The sequence below is a fragment of the Mustela lutreola genome, chromosome 16 (assembly GCF_030435805.1).
Source record: "Mustela lutreola isolate mMusLut2 chromosome 16, mMusLut2.pri, whole genome shotgun sequence".
NCBI lineage: Eukaryota > Metazoa > Chordata > Mammalia > Carnivora > Mustelidae > Mustela > Mustela lutreola.
In genome coordinates, this window is record NC_081305.1 from 36,982,808 (window position 1) to 37,002,012 (window position 19,205).

A 19,205-nucleotide genomic window follows, 5' to 3' on the forward strand; every position below is an offset into this window, starting at 1 on the left:
ATATATAACATCACCATACAGACTCGGGGTGGGGGCAATGCTGGGGTAGAGATGGAGCAGGACACACATAGCCAGGACTCATGTGCAAAAAAAAAAAAAAAAAAAAAAAGAGGGAAATCTGAATACTATTTCTGCCGATGTCATAAATACCTTCCACGACTTAGAAATGACCAGCTAGTTGTACCTCAGTCTAACCATTAGCTCTGCAGAATCTGTGTCCCTGACACAAAGAAAGAAGATGAAGGAGAACACTGATTACAGATTTCACAAATTTCTTATACACCAGCCTGTAATTTTTAATTAGAGTTAACTAGCAAAGAAACTGCACTTTTTAAGTCTTTGAGCTTAACAATGTTTAACAGTGGCTTTATTAGGTGAACGCTTGAAAGCATTCAACATTAAATTCAATTTACTTCACGTTAATGTTTGCAAACACATTATTAGCAATTCTTAAATATTTCAAATCAACTTAAGTATAGAAGGCTTGCTTATTTAAGTCTTCTTAGGTGACAAGCCGGAAAGGAGCCTAGCACTTGAGTCCAGGTCTCTAACCAACAACCACCATGTCATCACCGGTGAACTCATATGAGGGAACTTCAAGGTTGAGAGGTGCAGGCCCCTTCCTGATCCTGCCAGAAGCATCATAGTGTGACCCATGGCAAGGGCAGTAATAACCACCAAAATCTCCTGCATTTGCAATGGGTACACAACCAAGATGAGTGCAAACCCCTATCAAGATAACCCATTCAGGTTTCTTTACTCGATCTAAATCATGCTGTGGGTCCCTCAACTGGGACACTTCAACTGCAGCCTCCTGCTCAATTTCCTTCTTGGTTCTATGGCGCACAAACAGCGGTTTTCCTCTCCATTTGAAAGCCATGTTCTTGCCTTCCGGAATATCAGATAGCTTGATTTCGATCTTCGACATGGCCAACACATCAGCAGAAGCACTCATGCTGGAAACAAATTGCGAGACGACATTCTTGGCAGCATATGCAACACCTATACTAGTTGTTGCAGTTATCAAATAGGAGAAACCTTTTCTAGCCTCACTGCTCTCTTTTGAAGACTTTGTACCATCTAACACTTCAGCGCGCCGATAGTCAGAGAAGTCAGGCACTCTGACGTCTGTGTGGGAATAACGAATGGAAGCAGGGGCTGCAAAATAAACAGAAAATTAAAAAAACACAATTAGATGAATACTGTGAAAGGGACATACATCAGGAAATAATCTTTGTGAATTCATAAGCAAAAATCAAGTTATAAAAATGTGAAATATGGCACTCACTGATCTCAGAAATTGTCAAGTTGGCAGTGCCAGCATATAAAATACTGAAAAAGAAATGAAGTCAATCACTACCTATCATACTGGTAAGAAATCACAAGATTATATGTGTAAACTGAGTTTCTCCTGATTGAACACTGCTGATTCAGAATTCTTTAACAATTTAGTCCATCAAATCTAAAAAGTTAAACAGTACTGTAAACAGCAATATTTTAAAATCCCTGAAAATTCAATCTGTCAAAACATACAATTATGGTAATTACCTCTCACATTCTCTGGATTACAAGGGACCCTAAAACTCCTCAAGTCTACCTAATAAGTTGATTTGGGATCATCTTATTAAACCAAATGTCTAACTTTACATTCCTATCTACTCTCTGAAAGGACTGCTAAAAATACATAAAATACTTATTACAAGATAATAAACAATCTGTGAACTGTCAGCATAACTTTAGTTGCAAAAAATTTAGAGGTTTCTATTTTATACTCTGGAGTATAAATTCGTATTACTATAACTTCAAGTAAAGCCAGTAATAGACAGAAAAGAATAGCCTTACCAAAATATGCAACCATCAAATGAGATCTCCAAAAGAACCAAGTATTTCAATTTAGTACAGGATAAAAGAGCAAAATTTTCACATATCCCACTCTTCAGTCAAGGGCAATAAATTCTGTAAGAGTGAAGGCATTATCTTTCTCACTGCTGTGGGTCTCTCAACTGAAATGCTAACACTGCAGCCAAAGGACAGATCTTTGTGTCAAATGAATGTTAAACAAACAAATAATTGCTATTTATGTAGTACTTTGGATGTTAATATTTTGTTGTTTTAAAATTTTGTTTCTTTGAGTGAGAAGGAGAGAGAGCATGCGCAAGCAGGTAGAGGGGCAGAGGGAGAAAGACTCCCCACTGAGTGGGGAGCCCAAGGGGAAGCTCCATACCAGGGTCCTGGGATCCTGACCTGAGCTGAAGGCAGAAGCTTAACCGAATGAGCAACCCAGGCACCCCAGTTTTATTTGTTAAAAAAAATCCAAACAGATTATGTCCTTTTGTCCCATACCATTTTTAAATATCTGATAAAAAAAAATGAACTTACTGGGATCACTTTTAAGTATGTTACAGGAAGCAAGTCTCTTTGCAAATTGTATATGCATTTTAGGAAATTTGCCACAAGGTTTCCATTTTAGAAAAGGGACACTAAAAATTCCACACTTAGAAAATGTGTTGTTTCTAAGAAATACGTACTTTTATTTTTATTTTATTTTATTTATTTGACAGACAGATCACAAGTAGGCAGAGAGGCAGGCAGAGAGAGAGAGAGAAGGAGAAGCAGGCTTCCTGCTGAGCAGAGAGCTGATGTGGGGCTCGATCCCAGGACCCTGAGATCATGACCTGAGCCGAAGGCAGAAGCTTTAACCCACTGAGCCACTCAGGCGCCCCTCTGTTTTATTTTTTAAAGATTTTATTTATTTATTTGACAGAGAGAGAAAGAGAGAGAAAAGGGAAGCAGGCTCCCTGTTGAGCAGAGCCCGATATGGGACTCGATCCCAGGACCCTGAAACTATAACCTGAGCCAAAGGCACAGGTTTAACCCACTGAGCCACCCAGGAGCCCCTAAAAGAAATATGTACTTTTAAAGTGCATTTTCATATAAGTTGCAATTCTACTTGGGTTACTAGGCTGTCTCATCCTAATTATATTTCCTTGGTTCTCAAGGTCAGTAACAGTGGAAGCCCTAAGTACAACTCACTCTGGAACAAATAGGGTTTGGGGCACCGACCCCACATACAATAAAAAATACGTTATCTTTTGACTTCCTCAAAACTTAACTACTAATGTTGCCTGGAAGCTTAACCAGTCAATTAACACATATTTTGTATGTTACATATATTATATACTGCATTCTTATCATAAAGTAACCTAGGGAAAAGAAAATGTTATTAGGAAAATCATAAAGTAACATTTGCAGTACTGTACAATATTTATATAAAAATAAATCCACACAGAAGTGGACTTGCACAGTTCAAACCCATGTTGTTCAAGGGCCAACTACATTCATAAACAATGGTAAAAACTATCAACATCACTCTACGTACTTTTGACAATTCCATTATTTTTTGGAGGGGACCAGGGTACTTTTGACAATTCCATTATTTTTTGGAGAGTTGACTACCTGAGATTTACAACTACACAGCGTGACATTACATTATATACTTTACCTCTACCTAACGGTTAACCTATCAGTGTAGACTGGGGTCTGGGATCAAGTGTGAATTATTCTCCTTTAGTATCATCTGGGATCACAAAGGAAATATGTGTACCATACTTAAAAGATGAAGGAACCAAAGTTCATACTTCTACATTAAAAACAGTATCTACAACCTCTGCCCATGTAACAGCATGCAAGGAAATGTACAAGAACATTAAACAGAATGGTCGTGACATTCTTTTCTGGAGTTTTGATGATGGAAGAAATCCACTTGTCTACTCCCATTTTGTCTAGCAGATTATATCTTATATTGTACTACACCACCATGAACACTTTGGAAAATTAAATTGCCATACTGTAAAAGTTACTCTCTAAATAATTCCCATTAATTTGCATTAGGTGTGACTTTAGCAGCAAAAATGCTAAAAATGCTAGATTTAGTTCTAAACTCGAGCAGTATCCGATACTTTTAGGAACAGAAAACTTCAGGGATTATAACAAAACAGGTTTCTGTTTTTTGTCTTAAGGTGAACTGTTATGTGCCCTGGAAATCCTCCTCACTTTAAGGACCGTCTCCTGATCCACCCTCCCACCCCACAACCTCAGTACTATCTAGACAGGAGATTTTAATGTGAACTGAAGCTTGTAACTGAATATATGATCACAGAAGAAGTTTCCCTTATGGTTCTGTATTATTTACCAGTTCTTGGAAAGGTCAGGTAAACCTCTAAGTTTTAGAAGAAACCATTTAGCCAGTAGACAAATTCCACAGATGCTTTTTGCCTTTGCTATTGAAGTTTTCCCCTCCCTTATTGTTTCTTACCTCCAGGTCCAAAGAATGGGCTAAGGATGGGCTAGTGTACACTGTTCATGCCCTGAACAATGTCTCCAAAACCCACTGGTACCCCTAACAAAAAATTCCACTTTTATTCATCCACAAACATTCTGCACTAACTGTATGCAAAAGCTGAGGCTGTAGGAAATAGAAAAATTAAGATTTTTCTCTATGCCCTCAAGCACAAGGTCAGAGGAGTCACCAGGAAACACAACAGTGGAAAGTGTTACGGACCATAAAGCATAAAGGACGCAGCAAATGAAAAGATTTTTATTGACCCGACGCTGAACAGAGATTGGCCTGGTAAGACTTGGAAATGCGGAAAACCGAGTGCATTATTTTACAGGCAACAGAATAGGGTGAATGGAGGAAAAACAGTGGGGGCAACTTAGTTTGTAGGGCAAGCTGCACTTGCCAAATCAACTGTCAGTGAGGCCAGGAAGGGAACACTGGGAAGCAGGTCTGGTGAGGACTGCGAAGAACAGAAAGAGCCCTTGCACCAACTAAGAGGGCAGCCAGTGCCCAGCACACTAGACTTTTCCCACGGAGAACGAGAGTTCAGGGTTGCCAGATTCCAACACTTTAAGACACACAAGAACTCCTCCTTTTCAAACCATGAAGGTCGGCGGACTCCAGACACGCTGGCCTACAGGTTGCCATTTCAGAACGTCCACGCTGGAGCGTGAGAAAAGAAATGGAAGCCGAGGCACCAAAGGTTAAGAGTAGGCTTGGGCGAGAGTTGACGGCTCACTCAGTCTTCCGAATCCATCTTCTATCACTTACACACTGTCTATCCCTGCGCAAGTCACTCCACCCCCTGCAGTCTGTTTTCTCATCTGTAAAACGGAGCCTCTGCCTGTTGCTTTTCTTGAGGACTAAACTGATTACAGTGTGAAAATACTGGCCCCGCAAACGAAAAACACGGCTAATACGCTCCACCATTAATGACCTTAGGGCCTGTGTTACTGTCTTGTTGTTTTTGTTGGGGGGGGCGGCGGTGTGAAAGAGAAGAGCACTAAGCGGATCAGGTGGTGGTGAGCGGGACCAGGTCCCAAATATTAAGAGCAGTTCCTGTTTTTTGAGTATGTATAAAGTGCCCCCAAATGTACTAATGCCCTTATGTAGAATTTCTCCATCTGAAGCTCACGACATTACCTACGAAACTGGTATCATCATTCACCCATTTCACTGGTAAGGCAACACGTTTAAAAATCTGCCCAAAGTAAAACGACCCGTGAGCAACGAAGTCTGTCAGACTCTGCTGGGACAGACTTGGGAGTTCTTGAACTTAGCCTATGAAGGACAAAATCAGCCTGGGGTTTACCCAGACTGGCGGCCAACGGAAACAATCCCGCAAAGGCACGCAACGCCAGGGCCGGAGGTCACCTGAAATCGCTCACCCAACGGCGTCCGCGCACAGGTGAGGGAAGAGGCCCGAGAGATGCAGACGCTTGCCCAAGGTCGACCCAGCCCGGCAACTTAATCCCTCAAGCAGGGCTCCGCTCCACTTCCCCGCCCTCCTCGGCTGTGCCCTGGGTTCAGGGCCAGAGGGAGCGAGAAAAGGGGGTCCCCTCAGCCCCCGGTCGCTCCCCTCAACCCGGCTCACCATTGAGGCCCACGGAGGCGACCAGAGGCCGGCTCGCGGCCTGGCCACTCAGCGACTCCCGGCACAAGAAGGGCCGCTTCACGTCCAGCACTGGAGGCTCCGGGGTGGCGGGCACCGAGGCCTGCACCAGCGGCCGCAGCGCGCCCGCCACCCCGCGGGACGTGGCCGATAGAACCGGCGCGAATGGGCCCGAACGGGCGGCCACCGACAACATGGCGACTACTTCTCAAACGCTCAGCCGGTCACAGGGACGACCTTCCGCCCGCGGCGCAGGCGCGAGGAAGCGCAGGAGGCGCGCCATCGGTGACGTCAGCGCGCCGGCCCAAGTGGTGCCCGAGCCTGGAGCGGCCTAGCGTCAGAGGCAGGGCTACGAGCGTTCGCTGGGGGCGGGGCAGGAGGACAGGCGGGGAGGAGCCAGGCGGGGAGGAGCCAGGTGGGGAGGAGAATGTGCTGCTCTCTTCGGTGTCAGTGTGCTGAGATCTACCCGCAGGAAAGTGGGCAAAGGAGTCTCCCGGGAGTGGCCCGTGGATCGACTTTGCGTCCCTCAGGGTAAAAATTGTGGGAACCTAGGGATACGAATATAGTAGTTTAATAGTAGTTTAAATAGGGGTAATAATAATTCTTAATATATACACACATATGTATAAAGATAGGTGTTTAGGGCATATACATATATGTTAGATCATACGTACTTGTAAAACCTAGAACAGAGCCGAGCATGTGTGTGTGCTATAATGTTTATTTTATTTTATTTTTTAAAAGATTTTATTTTATTTATTTGACAACGATCACAAGTAGGCAGAGAGAGAGGAGGAAGCAGGCTCCCCGCCCAGCAGAGACCCACGCGGGGCTCCATCCCATGACCCCGGGATCATGACCTGTGCCCCCCAGGCGCCCCTATATTATTAGCGCTATCGAACTGAAAAATAAAATAAATAAATTTTTAAAAAAGAGCCAGGGATTTAGGTGCAAAGCTTAATAATAATGACAATCGTAATGGCTTATGTGTATTAAGCATTTACAATGTATTAGCTTTTGTGCACAATCTTCATCTTTTCATTTATAGTTGAGGTCCCTATGAAATAACCGCTATTTTACTGGTGAGGACACCGATGTTTAGAGGATTTTATGTCCAGTACAAGATAGCCAGCCAGTAGTCTGTCTTCTGAGTCGCTCTTAACCACCCCCAGTTTTACCCATTTATTTGACAAAGAGAGTTCACAAGTAGGCAGAGAGGCAGGCGGGGGTGGGGGGGGGTGCAGGCTCCCTGCTGAGCAGAGGTATGAGGCTCCATCCCAGGACTCTAAGATCATGACCTGAGCCGAAGGCAGAGGCTTAACCCACTCAGTCAACCAGGCGCACCCCCCAAATCACTTCCTATCACATGGTAAGAAAGTTATTTCTTCTTACTTCTCTTTCAATCTTTCTGATTTTACACCAATGAGAAAGTCCTAATTTGGTGCTAATATATTGTTAATTCCTCTCTAACATTTGCCAGCCTCCTGTTTAAGAGAACAGGTCTTTTGTGAGTGTGTGTGTGTGGCGGGGGGGGGGGTTGCGTTTTTTTTTTTTTTAAGTTTTTTTTTTCTTTTTTAATGATTTTATTTATTTGAGAGAGAGAGAGAGAGAGAGAGCATGAGAGGGAGGAGGGTCAGAGAGAGAAGCAGACTCCTCGCTAACCAGGGAACCAAATGAGGGACTCAACCCCGGGGACCCCAGGATCATGACCTGAGCTGAAATCAATCCCTCAACCAACTGAGCCACCCAGGCACCCAAGAGAATGGGTTTTGACTTCAAAGCCCTTGAGCAGTTGAATTAGCAGGTAGAGGGTTTAATTAATAATATCATTTCTTTTCATGGTATTTATTTTGTCTCGATACTGATTTTCCAATGACTATAGTGAAATAAAGTTTGTTTTACATTTTTCTTGGTCGAAGTGAGTTAGTTTAAATATTAAGTAAATGAGGTGTGTGTGTGTGTGTGTGTGAGAGAGAGAGAGAGAGAGAGAGAGAGAGATCTGGGACCTTGGCAATTTCCTGAGCCCTCTATGCTTTAGTTTACTCACCTGTAAAAAGAGGTTGCTAATGATGCCACCTGGAAGGGACGAATGTAATCATAGGTGTAATGTCTCCACAAGGGATGCCACATGCTAAGCACCAGGTTTGTTGGTATTTTTATCTGACATAGCACCAACCTCCGAGAAGCCTTCAATTCTTGCTGCCACATTTATGTTTCTCTATCTAGGTCCATAGCCGACTGACCACTTCCTTCTGGATCCTTCTCAGGGTCTAAATCTTGGCCATCCTTATTGCCCCAAGGACTCTGTTGTACTCTCAACACTGGAACTGTCCTCCTCAGAGGCTGCCTCCACTTGGCTACCCATAGGTCTGGGCATGGGCCCACCCCAGCAACAACCCTAATGGTAAGAGTGGACACTTTCACAGCAGCTACCACATACTGTGCACAATTTGAGTGCTTTACATAAGAGTAACACACTTAATATCACAACAGTCCTTTGAGGTGGGTAAGGGTAAGTGAGAATGGAAAGAAGGAAGGAAGGAGTCTTCACAAGGCCCTCACAATCTCCCCTGGGGTAAGCAGAATAGAACTTGCTTGCTCAGAGTGTCCAGACTCTGTGTTTAGTTCCAGTTCTGCCACTCACAAGCTATAATCATAAAATGAGTTATATATAACCGCTGCATATGCCTCAGTTTTTCTTCCATAGAATCAAGATAATAATAGTATTTATTGCCAAAGGGTTACAAGATCAACTGAACTAATCAATTAAAGTACAAGTAATCATGACTCCTTTGCCAAATATTAGTTGACTATATATGTGAGGGTTTATTTCTGGGCTCTCAATTGTGTTTCAATCTTCTTAAATTTGCTAAGACTTGTTTTATGACTTTTCATATTATCTAAGCTGGAGGATGTTCCATATGCAAGATGCAAGCATTGTTTCTCTTAATGGTGTTCCATAGTCCTATGGCTTTCTTCTTACCTTTATTCTTTTAAATTTTTCTCCTCTGGTTAGAGAATCTAAATTCTGTCTCTGGCTCATTGATTCCTTTTTCTGCTTGGTCAAGTCTGCTGTTCAAGCTTTTGTTCAGTTCAGTCATTTTGTTCTTCAGTTCCAGAATTTCTGTTTGGTTCTTTTTCATGTTGTCTATCTCTTTGTTTTTCTTGTTTTGTTCTTGTATTGTTTTCTTATATCATTAACCTGTTCATCTGTGTTCTCATGTAGCTCTCTGGGTATCTATGGAATAATTGTTTTGATTTACTTGTTGCACAATTCCTGGCTCTCTATGTCCTTGGGGCCAGTTCCTGAACGTTGACTATATTCCTTTGGTGGAGTTGTATCCCTGATTCTTGATTGTCCATGTTGCCTTGCATCAGCGTCTGTGCACCTGAAGAAGCAGTCACCTCTTTGAGACATTGTGGACTGACTTCAGGACAGGAAGACTTTTAAATGTGGGTGGGGCACATATTGTGACCCTGGGTCTAGTGACGCAGAACACCAAGTTTGGAGGCATGTGGGAACACTGGGTTTGGGTGGGGGTTGCATGTTGTCTCTTTGGCTCAGGGACCCAAAAGCATCAACAACTTTGTGATCCTTCTGTAAGGGCTGCTGGGATCCTTAGTAGCACCTCCAAGTTCAGCGGCCAGGCACCGCGGCAGGCACTGGTGATGCCAGAATCAGTGGTTTTCCCTGCTCTTCCTTTCCTGGTGTAAAGATCTCTTCCTAGCTGGGACATTATCTCTTGGCACCGAGCAATGCTTGGGGGATGGGTTGACTTAAGTAAAATGAAGCTTGCTTTCTTCTCTTCTTGTGCAGTTCTTCTCAGTTTTTTTTTTGTTCACTATGTTGCTAAAGTTTCTTAAGTGGACCCCAGAGCTCTTCCAGAGTTGTGTTTGTTTGAGATCACTGTCTAATTGTTGACCTTGTGGGGAAAGTGGAGGCTGAAGTTTCCTGTGTTGCCATTTTGATGATATCACTTCCTCAGAGAAGGGACATAAATAAGTAACGGAGCCCATTTGTTCTGGGTTCCAGTCCAGAGTTGCAGCAGGGAAGAGGGGAATCTGTGGCTGAATGCCTGTCCTCTCATGGGAGATGGAGGCTGGAATCTAGGAGAGCAGGCACATTGGAAGCTGGACCTATGTAGATCATTCTGTTTTCTACTTGCTAGTTTTTTGTTTTTGTTTTAAAGATTTTATTTATTTGACAGACAAATCGCAAGGAGGCAGAGAGGCAAGCAGAGAGGTGGGGGGGGGGGTGCAGGTTCCCTGCTGAGCAGAGAGCCTGATGTGGGGCTCGATCTCAGGACCGTGAGATTATGACCTGAGCTGAAGGCAGAGGCATTAACCCACTGAGCCACCCAGGTGCCCCACTACTTACTAGTTTTTTGTTTTGTTTTGTTTTTAATGAAACAGGTTGTTAGCTTTCATGCTTCAGCTTCTCTTTCCTTGAACGCTACATCTTGATGGGCTGTAGAGGCAAATAACCTGGTTTTTGCATACCAGCTTTGCCCCTTACAGCTGTGTGACTTTTTAGGCAATGGTGAGCTTCAGATTCCTCATCTGAAAAATGGGGATAAAAATGAAATTGCTGTAAGACTAAAAGAAATAATGAAGTATTTAGTCTTTGGTATACAACAAGAGCCTAATATTTTAAGCAGATGGTGAGGGATAAACGTGGGTGTGTGTGGGGGTGGGGGGTAGGCAGTGGAGATAGCCATGGACCTGGGAATGTGAATATTTGGTAAGCTTGTCAGTTCTCAGGAACTCAGAAGAGCAAAGTGTATGAAAAAACAAGGATGGGGCGCCTGGGTGGCTCAGTGGGTTAAAGCCTCTGCCTTCGGCTCAGGTCGTGATCTCAGAGTCCTGGGATCGAGCCCCGCATTGGGCTCTCTGCGCAGCAGGGAGCCTGCTTCCTCCTCTCTGCCTGCCTGTCTGCCTACTTGTGATCTCTATCTGTCAAATAAATAAATAAAAATTAAAAAAAGAAAAAAACAAGGATGGAGGAGGCATGAAACAAAGCCTTACTTTTAGCAAATGAATGGCTAGTTCAAATCAGATGTCAGAGGCCATAGACTGGAGATCTATACTCTTCTCCCACTCAGTGCTGCCCAAAGACCTCTTGATATAGTAACAGAACCAATGTGAGTCCCCTCCTTGTGGAGTCAGAAACTGCCAGGTGGAGTTGTCCCAAAAAGAAAACCTTTATTTGCAGCAAATAAGGAGATCATAGGGAATGGCTTCCAAAGTTGTGACTCCCAGAGAGAGGGTGGATAGGTTCCTTTTGTCTAGGGTTAGGATGAATATTCAGATAGGAAAGTTTTGTTATCCTGTGTAGAGGGGAATGGACATAAGGTCATGCTTGCACCTGAAGGGAATGTGTCTATGCATATGTGGTATATACTGTAAATGAAGCTGAGGCTCCTCTTTGGGAAGAAATTTTAGTGCTATAGTGAGGTAAAGGTAGTTATAGGTCATTATGGGGGTCACTCCATGGTCCCTCTGCACAGGCAGATTTAGCTTAAAGGGTCTGGGTGATTTGGGCCTGAGGGAGGTCTTGTCAGGGCAGTGGACTTCATGTAGGAATGGGGAAGAGGTTGGTTTGGGTTTCATTGGCCTGAGTCATGGAAAGCCAGAAAGAAGCTTCAGGGAAATTTTAAGACAAAGGTTAGTGAGTACAAGCAGGTAAGCTGTATAGTCCAGAGCTTGGTCTAGCTGGTGACAGTATGGCATACTCAGTAATTTAAACTTCAAAAATAATTTTAATAATTTTATTAAGTAACATTTAATAAATTTAAGTATAATATAATAATAATTTAAATAATGAGATAAAATAGCATTTACAAATTCTGAGTATTCCAGAATACACACTGTAATAGACTGAATAATGCCGTCCCTGAAGATGTGCCTGTCCAAATCCCTAGGACCTGGGAATATGTCATCTTCTGTGGCAAAAGGACTTTACAGATGTGATTAAGGATTTTGAGGTGGGGAGATTATCCTGGATGGTCTGGGTAGGTCCATTGTAATCACAGGGTCCTTATCAGAGAGTATCAGGGATCAAAGGGAGAAGATGTTGTGCTATTGACTTTGAAGGAAGAATGGTGGCTGGAGCTAGGGAGTTGGGGAAGCTTCTGGAAGCTGGGGAAAGCACGGAAACAGAGTGTTTCCTAGAGCCTCCAGAAGGAACAGAGCTCTGCAGACCCATTTTAGACTTATATTTTCCAGAATTATAAAATAATAAATTTGTGTTGTTTTAAGCCATTAAATTTGTGGGAGTTTGCTACAACAACAATAAGAAACTAATACACACTCACACACACGTACACATTTGTCTTTTCTCTAAAACTGGAAGATCTAATTATTCCTAGATCCTGAAGCCTGAGGTAATACTTGCTTGCTGATATGGGTTTTTCCTCATCCTGTCTACTTCACTGAATTACATTACCTGCCGATCTGCTGAGGCCTCTGAGTGTGGGACCTTAGGTTTAGACAATTCCAGAAACAAACCAAAGTAGTAGAATGTAAAAAAACAAAACAGACAAACAAAAAACCCAACACACAAAGGACTCTCCCAGTCTCAAGTCTGAATTGTATTTTGAGATAGTTCTTATTCCCCATAGTCTTGATACTTCCCTCTGAACAATGGGTATGTGTGTATGGAGCCAGGGAGGAGAGTATGTTCTAAGACTGTGCTTGGATTCCCCAGAGATCATCTTCAGGACATGTTTTTAACAGAGCAGTCCTGCCTATGATCCTAATAATGTGCAGAGCCAGTGAGCTGCCTATGGCCTGCCTCAAGAGACACGCTTCCTCAGCCACTTTCATCTCACCTTGTGCCTAAATGGAAAGGCAATCAGCCTCCCGCGGAAGGGCCCCCACGTCTGTCTCCTGTTTCCATGCCATTACCTCAGGAGATGCCTGGCTTCCCATTTCCAGTTCCAGTTGCTGTGACAGTTTCAGCCTCTCCCCTCAGCCCACGTCCCTCGCTTGAGCAGCGAGATGTGAAGACTGACAGCCACTTGAGAACTGCACAGACTGTCCCCAATTTAAGCCATTTAAAATGCATTTCTGTTCCATAAAATCCGTTTCCATAATTCTGTGTCCCTACCTCTTTGAAAGATGGTAACCCTAGGGAGGAGAAGAAATTAGCCAGGGAGGAGAAGTTCAGACGTGCTAATATTTTAATCGCTTGTTCCTTTAACACATTAGTCACATTCATTAAGTATGATTAATTTGCAGGCTTTGTTGAAAACCATATCAGTTTTCCTATCAGCCACACATCCATCTTTTGCCAAGCAAGCTGCTGCAGTAACACCAAAAACTCCCCTCTGCCTTTTTATACCCTGATTGTATTTTGTGCCCCCTGAAAAATTTATCGAGTTAATTAAACTCATGTATATAGAATACTTGCTAAGAACCCAGGCTCCTGAGTGAGGCTGACACTTGCTGTCTGAGTCACTTGGGGAAGCTACTGAACCCCCTCTGAGCCCATTTCCTCATCTGAGAATGGAGATAAGACTACCTATCTCATGGAGCACTGGGTGTTATATGCAAACAGTCATGGAACCCTGCATCAAAAACTAAGGATGCACTGTACGGTGACTAACATAACATAATAAAAAAACTAAAAAAAAAAAAAAAAAAAAGAATACCTATTTCAGAGGTTTGTTGTCAAGATGAAATAAAGTTTGGGAATTGCTCAGTAAGTTAATATTATTATAATTAAGGACTCTTGGGGTATCATTCATTCATTTAAACTATTTTTACCCTGTGACTTCTGTATGCCAGGTAGTGCTTTGTGCCCACTGCCAGAAATACAGCAGTGAACACAATAAATAAATGTGTCTGGCCTTCAGGACCTTACATCCTAGGTGGGGAAGATAGACACACAAACATATGTATCAGAGAGAAGAGGATGAGAGGAAGGGAGTGCCGAGATGGTGGGAGAGGGTGGAAATCACCTCGTTCAACCATGTTGAGGGAAATATGTACCCCAGAGAAAATGTGATTCATATATCCATCCACTGAATGGATGCTGAGAAGCTACTAGATACCAGACTCTGGTTGGAGCTTGGGGACTCAGGTGCCAACCTGGGAGAGGCTTGTGGTTTCATGGGGAGACAGCCATGCTGTCTGCCCAGTGGGTGTGACACACAATGAGAAGACACCAACAGATGTAACAACACAAGGCCAAGGGCTAAAAGAGCAAAGGCTCCACGGCAGAGCACGAGGACCTGAGGGATGCTGTGCTTATGGAAGGGGACTTGAGGCTAGCTATGAAGATGCAGGGTGAGGAACAGGTAGAAAAATGGTGTAGCTGGGGCTGCAAGGTCCTGCCTGTATCCCCTCCCTGGACCTCCAGGTGCCACCCTGAATATCTCTGCCTGAAAACTCTCTCTTGCCCACATTGCAGACTAGGAATGCGGGAGAGTTATGAGGCCACCCCGTCCCCAGCAGCCCTCCAACAATGGCTGACAGCTTCTTCACTGCCTTCCTTTGGATGCGTAACTCTGTGTGTTCTACACTGTCCTCCAGGGTTTCCGTGTGGGATTCAGCTCCAGCTGTCCATGGTGGCAACTGGCTTGATAACACCACAGGCTGCCTTCCCTCCTTGCTTCACTTCCTACCTCCCAGATAAACATCATCTCTCAAACTGTTGTCTCAGGGTCTGCTTCTAGGAGAAGAAGGCAAGCAAAAGGGACCTCACATCCCTGCAGTGTGAAGGCAGCGATGGAGGGGAGTGGTTTCAAGTGGGCAGAATAGAAGCTATGTGGAAGAAAAGAGGCTCCTGGAGGTGGAAACTGTGGCCTTGATTTGTTTTCTATTGTGCAGCAAATATCACAAACAGCTTTTCAAAACTGTTTATTTATTGTCTCAGTTTCTTTGGATTGATAGTTGAGGCCTGGCTCATTTGTATCCTCTGCTCAGAGTCTCACCCAGTTGTATTCAAGGTGTCACCCAGAGCTATGTGATCTCACCTGAGGCCCAGAGTCCTTTTCCAAGTTCATTGGGTATTGGCAGAATCTAGTTCCTTGTGGTTGTATGGAGGCCTTCAGTATCTAGAGGCCGCCATAGTTCTCTGCCACATAGCCCTCTCCACAACATGGCAACTTTTCCTTGAAGACCAGCAGGAGAATCTCCATCTTTGGGTCTCTCTGACCTCTTCCACCCTGAACCTCTAGACCCTCTTTGACAAGGGTTGCCTGATTAGGTCAGACCCACCCACCATCAAGGGGAGGAAAGCATGCAGGGGACCTACACCAGGGTTGGGAATCTTGGGACCATCTTAGAGTTCTGTCTATGACAGTGCCCCATCGTGAAGAGCCTTGCACACAGCGTGCAGCATGTGTGAATGAAATGATTGTCCCATTTCTCACCTGCTTGCCCTGAGCTCCACAACTTCACAAGAGTTCAAAATGGAGCAAATGTGTTCCCACATGGGAGCATGGGAGCATATGTCTTTCATGTGTCATGTTAGGGTTTCCTTCCCACTCCCTGCAGAGTGGGAAGAACCCTGGGAGAGATGGTTCTAGGATAAGCTGTTTTCATGGAGAATTACACAGTATCTGGAGGGAAGAGAGTGGTCAGAGAGATGCGGGGGGGGGGGGGGGTAAGTGAAAGGATAAGCTGAAAACCTGAGTTTCAGAGTGTCTCCCTCTTTTGCAGCTTCTCCTCCCTCTGCCCCAGGGTATCAGAACCTTTTGTCATCTTGTTCCCACGCATGAAGTTCTGGCCCACTCAGTTTGAACTCAACTCAAAACCTCTGTGGAAACTTAACCCAATACTCAGGAAAAGCTGAGATCTAGACTACAACCTGGATCCCATGTTTGTAGAACAAGAACCAGCAGAGGCCCCTTCATCTTAGAGAGGATGAGGCTCCTTGACACTCCAAGACATACCTGAGGCCTTGAATGTGAAGGAGGAAGGAAGCTCAGGCCCATCCAGGGCCACTGCAGGATCTGCGTGCAGAATTACTAGGTCATTGTTTCCCTCTCATAACAATGCTCAGAAAACATTAAGGAAATTAAATCAAACCTCCAGTTGTCCAGCATTGTCACTGGAATAATAAATTCATAGGCTAAATAAGAAATCTTTCTTGTACTTATTTCAAAATTGATGGACACAAGGAAGCAGATTGTGAAGTCCTTGGTGTTTAATTTTTATTTCAAGGTAATCATGAAGTCAGCATCCATTTGTCCATCCAAAGGCTCTTTCATCCCTTAATCTTGAGAGCACACTTTCCCAAGCAGACCAGGAATAAATTAAGGTGCAAAACCTCCATGAAAAAGATTAAAGTTAAAGCATAATTTTGAAGAACCACTTGATTTTGTCCATTTAGCTGCCTTGTAAGTACCCTTGCCTATTTTTCTTACAAATCTTTTTCAAGAAAGGAGGGACTCTGTGTGAGCCACACAACGGAATAAAATGGTAAACTTCCAACATCTTAGGAAAAGCCTGAGTTGAATTAAGCTCACCTTCTGTGTCTAGGTGATGGTAATTAAACCGGATCTCCCATAACGAGATGTGCTGATTAATAAATTATTCGATTACCAAGTATAAGTATACCTGCAATCAATACAATTGCCTGAAAGCTCTGAATTAGAAATTGTGCAATAAAATAAAACTGAAAGGTTTTAAGAATTGGTAGTTTTAATTACAAGGAATGATTAATTGATCATTAGGATGGTATTGAGCTACAAGTTATTTAATTCTTTGCAATTTGATTTGTCAAATTTGAATGCATATAACTGATGATTTGTCCTATTAATGTAGAGCTGGAAGGGATGGGGCAATGAAAGATGAAAGCCTAGAACCACGGACCCAGTGGCTCTGCATGAAGGCCCGAGTTATTCCAGACCCTGGCCTGGCCTTGGTGCTCACCTGCAGCACCCTGTGTCCTCCCTATATCCCCTCTGGGTCTAGGTCCTGTGCAAGCTCCGTGTGCCCAGGGAAGCCCTTGAAGCCTCAGGCAGAGCTGGGGAAATGCCCACCTCTGCATCTCATTTCCTTGTTTCCTGGCCTCAGCTTTCTCATTGCAAAATGAGGATTGTAAGAGAGTATGCATCTCAGGAAGAGGGGACAAGGGCTCGCTCAGCAATCTCTGGCAGTGCAGACTGCATGACGATTAGTATTTTAGCATTATGATTATCACCAGTCTCCCTCCACTGAATTGCTGAAGGATGTTTTGTTGATGCCCTCATTAGGTTCCAAGCCACCACCCTACATTCTGCCTCCACTAAATAAACTCCTTAGGGCAGGGATAGAGCTTCATGCTAAAGTTTCCCCCTCTGAAGTATTGCTCTGACCACAGCTGCAGAAGAAAGACCGAATCCCTTCTATTCAATCTGTAATGGCATGTTATGTACACAGATGGGGCCCAAGAAATTTGTGCTGGTTGAAGCAAAGTCAGCAAAAGCTTATGTGGCCTCTGTGCTCCAAGGATAGAGAAGTACAGGCAGTGATTACCCTGACTGCAGAGCCTGACACCTGGGCAGGAGGGAGCCCTGAGATGCAGTGTGTGTGTGTGTGTGCGCATGTGCGCTGGCAGGGGGCAGGCTTGCAAAGGGAGGAAAAGGAGGGCAAGAGAGACCAGGTGGGTGCATGAGAGGAGAAGGGAGGCCTGAGGACAGTGCCGCTGATGGGGGTGGAGTGGGGTAGGAAGCAAACATGCCTCACTGTCTAGCACTGGGCAGATGGCTCCTTGGAGGGAGTCACTGGTTCCTCCATCAGCTCAGATAGAGAGAGGCCTTCCTCTGGCTTGGCCTGGAAAAGATGGGCACTCTCAGTATACCTCTTCCCAGGAGCAGGATGTGAACGTCTGAAAGTTCTGGAGGTCAAGTCTCACCTTGCTTCTGTACCCAGACCCCAGCTGGGGCTCTTTGCCCCTTTTCCCTGTATCTGTGTCTCCTGATCAGGCCAAGTACTCTGCCAGACACCAACTACTTCCCAGTGCTTCTGCAGAAAGAAAAGCTAGATCATAAAAGAATCTAACCTCCTTGCTGGTGACAGCTGAACACAGGGGCCACAAGACCCCTGAAATTTCAGTCAAGGCAGTTGGAGCTAGAGAGGGCAGATCTGGCCCAGAGCTCTGGCTACCTAGGGCATGAAGACAGCTCTCCTGCTCTTCTGGAAGGCCTCACCAAGGACCCTCCCATCCTCTGGGGATGGTGCTCTGCAACTGCATGCATAACCCGAAGACTTTGACCCACCACACCACTTACAGTCATGTCTGCAAAATAAACTGTAAGATAAGCATGTGAAAATGAATGTGTAAAGATGCTCACTGCAGTATTATTTATAGTAGTAAACAATTATTCCCACACCTAATGCAGAATTGGTTAGATTAGGGTACATTCATAAAACGGCTTTGCATCATTTGAAGTTACATTGTAGATCTATGTTTAATGACATGGTAAATGACATTCAATATGTTAAGTGAAAAAAGGAGCCTATAAATCAGGATATACACAATCAGGTTTTTGTTAAATGTGTTTGTGTGTATCTGTAATACATATTTTGCAAGCTAAAAGATCTAGTGATATGCACATCAAATATTAATTATCATCTTTGAATAGTGGAATTATTTTTACAGTTTATATTATATATAAAATATATTAATGTATTACATATATTTTATATTGTATTTATATATATCTTGCTTTCTTTTTTATGTTTTTCTGTATTATCTGACTTTTTTACATTGAGTTTATATTATTATTATTATTACAATTAAAGCATAAATTAAGAAAACCTACTTTGGAAAGTAGTAAAAAGCAAAAATCACTTGCTTCTTTTTTTCTTCAGTTTCAGGGATAGAATTTACTGGGTGATCATTACAACAAATGACCTCCTTAATATCCATCACCCAATTATCCCTTTCCTCCAGTCACCTCCCCTCCAGCCATCCTCAGTTTGTTTCCTAGAATTCAGTGTCTCTTGTGGTTTGCCTCTCTCTTGATTTTCATCTTATTTTATTTTTTCTTCCCTTCCTCTATGTTCATCTGCTTTGTTTCTTAAATCCCACATAGGAGTGAAATCATACAGTATTTGTCTTTCTCTGACTGACTAATTTTGCTTAGTATAGTACCTTCTAGTTTTAGTCATTGCAGATGTTGAGAATGCATCCTTTTTGATGGCTGGATAATATTCCATTATCTACCTATCTATCCGCTATCTATCATCTATTTATCTATCTATCTATCTATCTATCTGTCTATCTATCATCATCATCATCATCTATATCACATCTTCTTT

General features: G+C 43.5%; 1 protein-coding gene across 1 annotated transcript; it reads right to left on the reverse strand.

Annotated features, from left to right (window-relative positions):
• Positions 1-338: 338 nt before the first annotated feature.
• Positions 339-6,204, reverse strand: LOC131818257 (cytochrome b-c1 complex subunit Rieske, mitochondrial). The gene is made up of 2 exons (XM_059152533.1): positions 5,934-6,204; positions 339-1,158 (listed from the first exon to the last, which is right to left on the reverse strand). Exons 1-2 carry the CDS (start codon positions 6,145-6,147, stop codon positions 548-550), a joined length of 825 nt encoding a protein of 274 aa, XP_059008516.1. The 5' UTR covers positions 6,148-6,204; the 3' UTR covers positions 339-547.
• Between the last annotated feature and the right edge of the window lie 13,001 nt (positions 6,205-19,205).

Bases quoted from the DNA above. Each gene is read 5' to 3' on its own strand.
- LOC131818257 (XM_059152533.1), bottom strand. From the start codon at position 6,147: ATGTTGTCGGTGGCCGCCCGTTCGGGCCCATTCGCGCCGGTTCTATCG. The intron at 1,159-5,933 runs GTGAGCCGGGTT...TTTATTTTGCAG, and splicing joins CGCCTCCGTGGGCCTCAATG to CCCCTGCTTCCATTCGTTAT.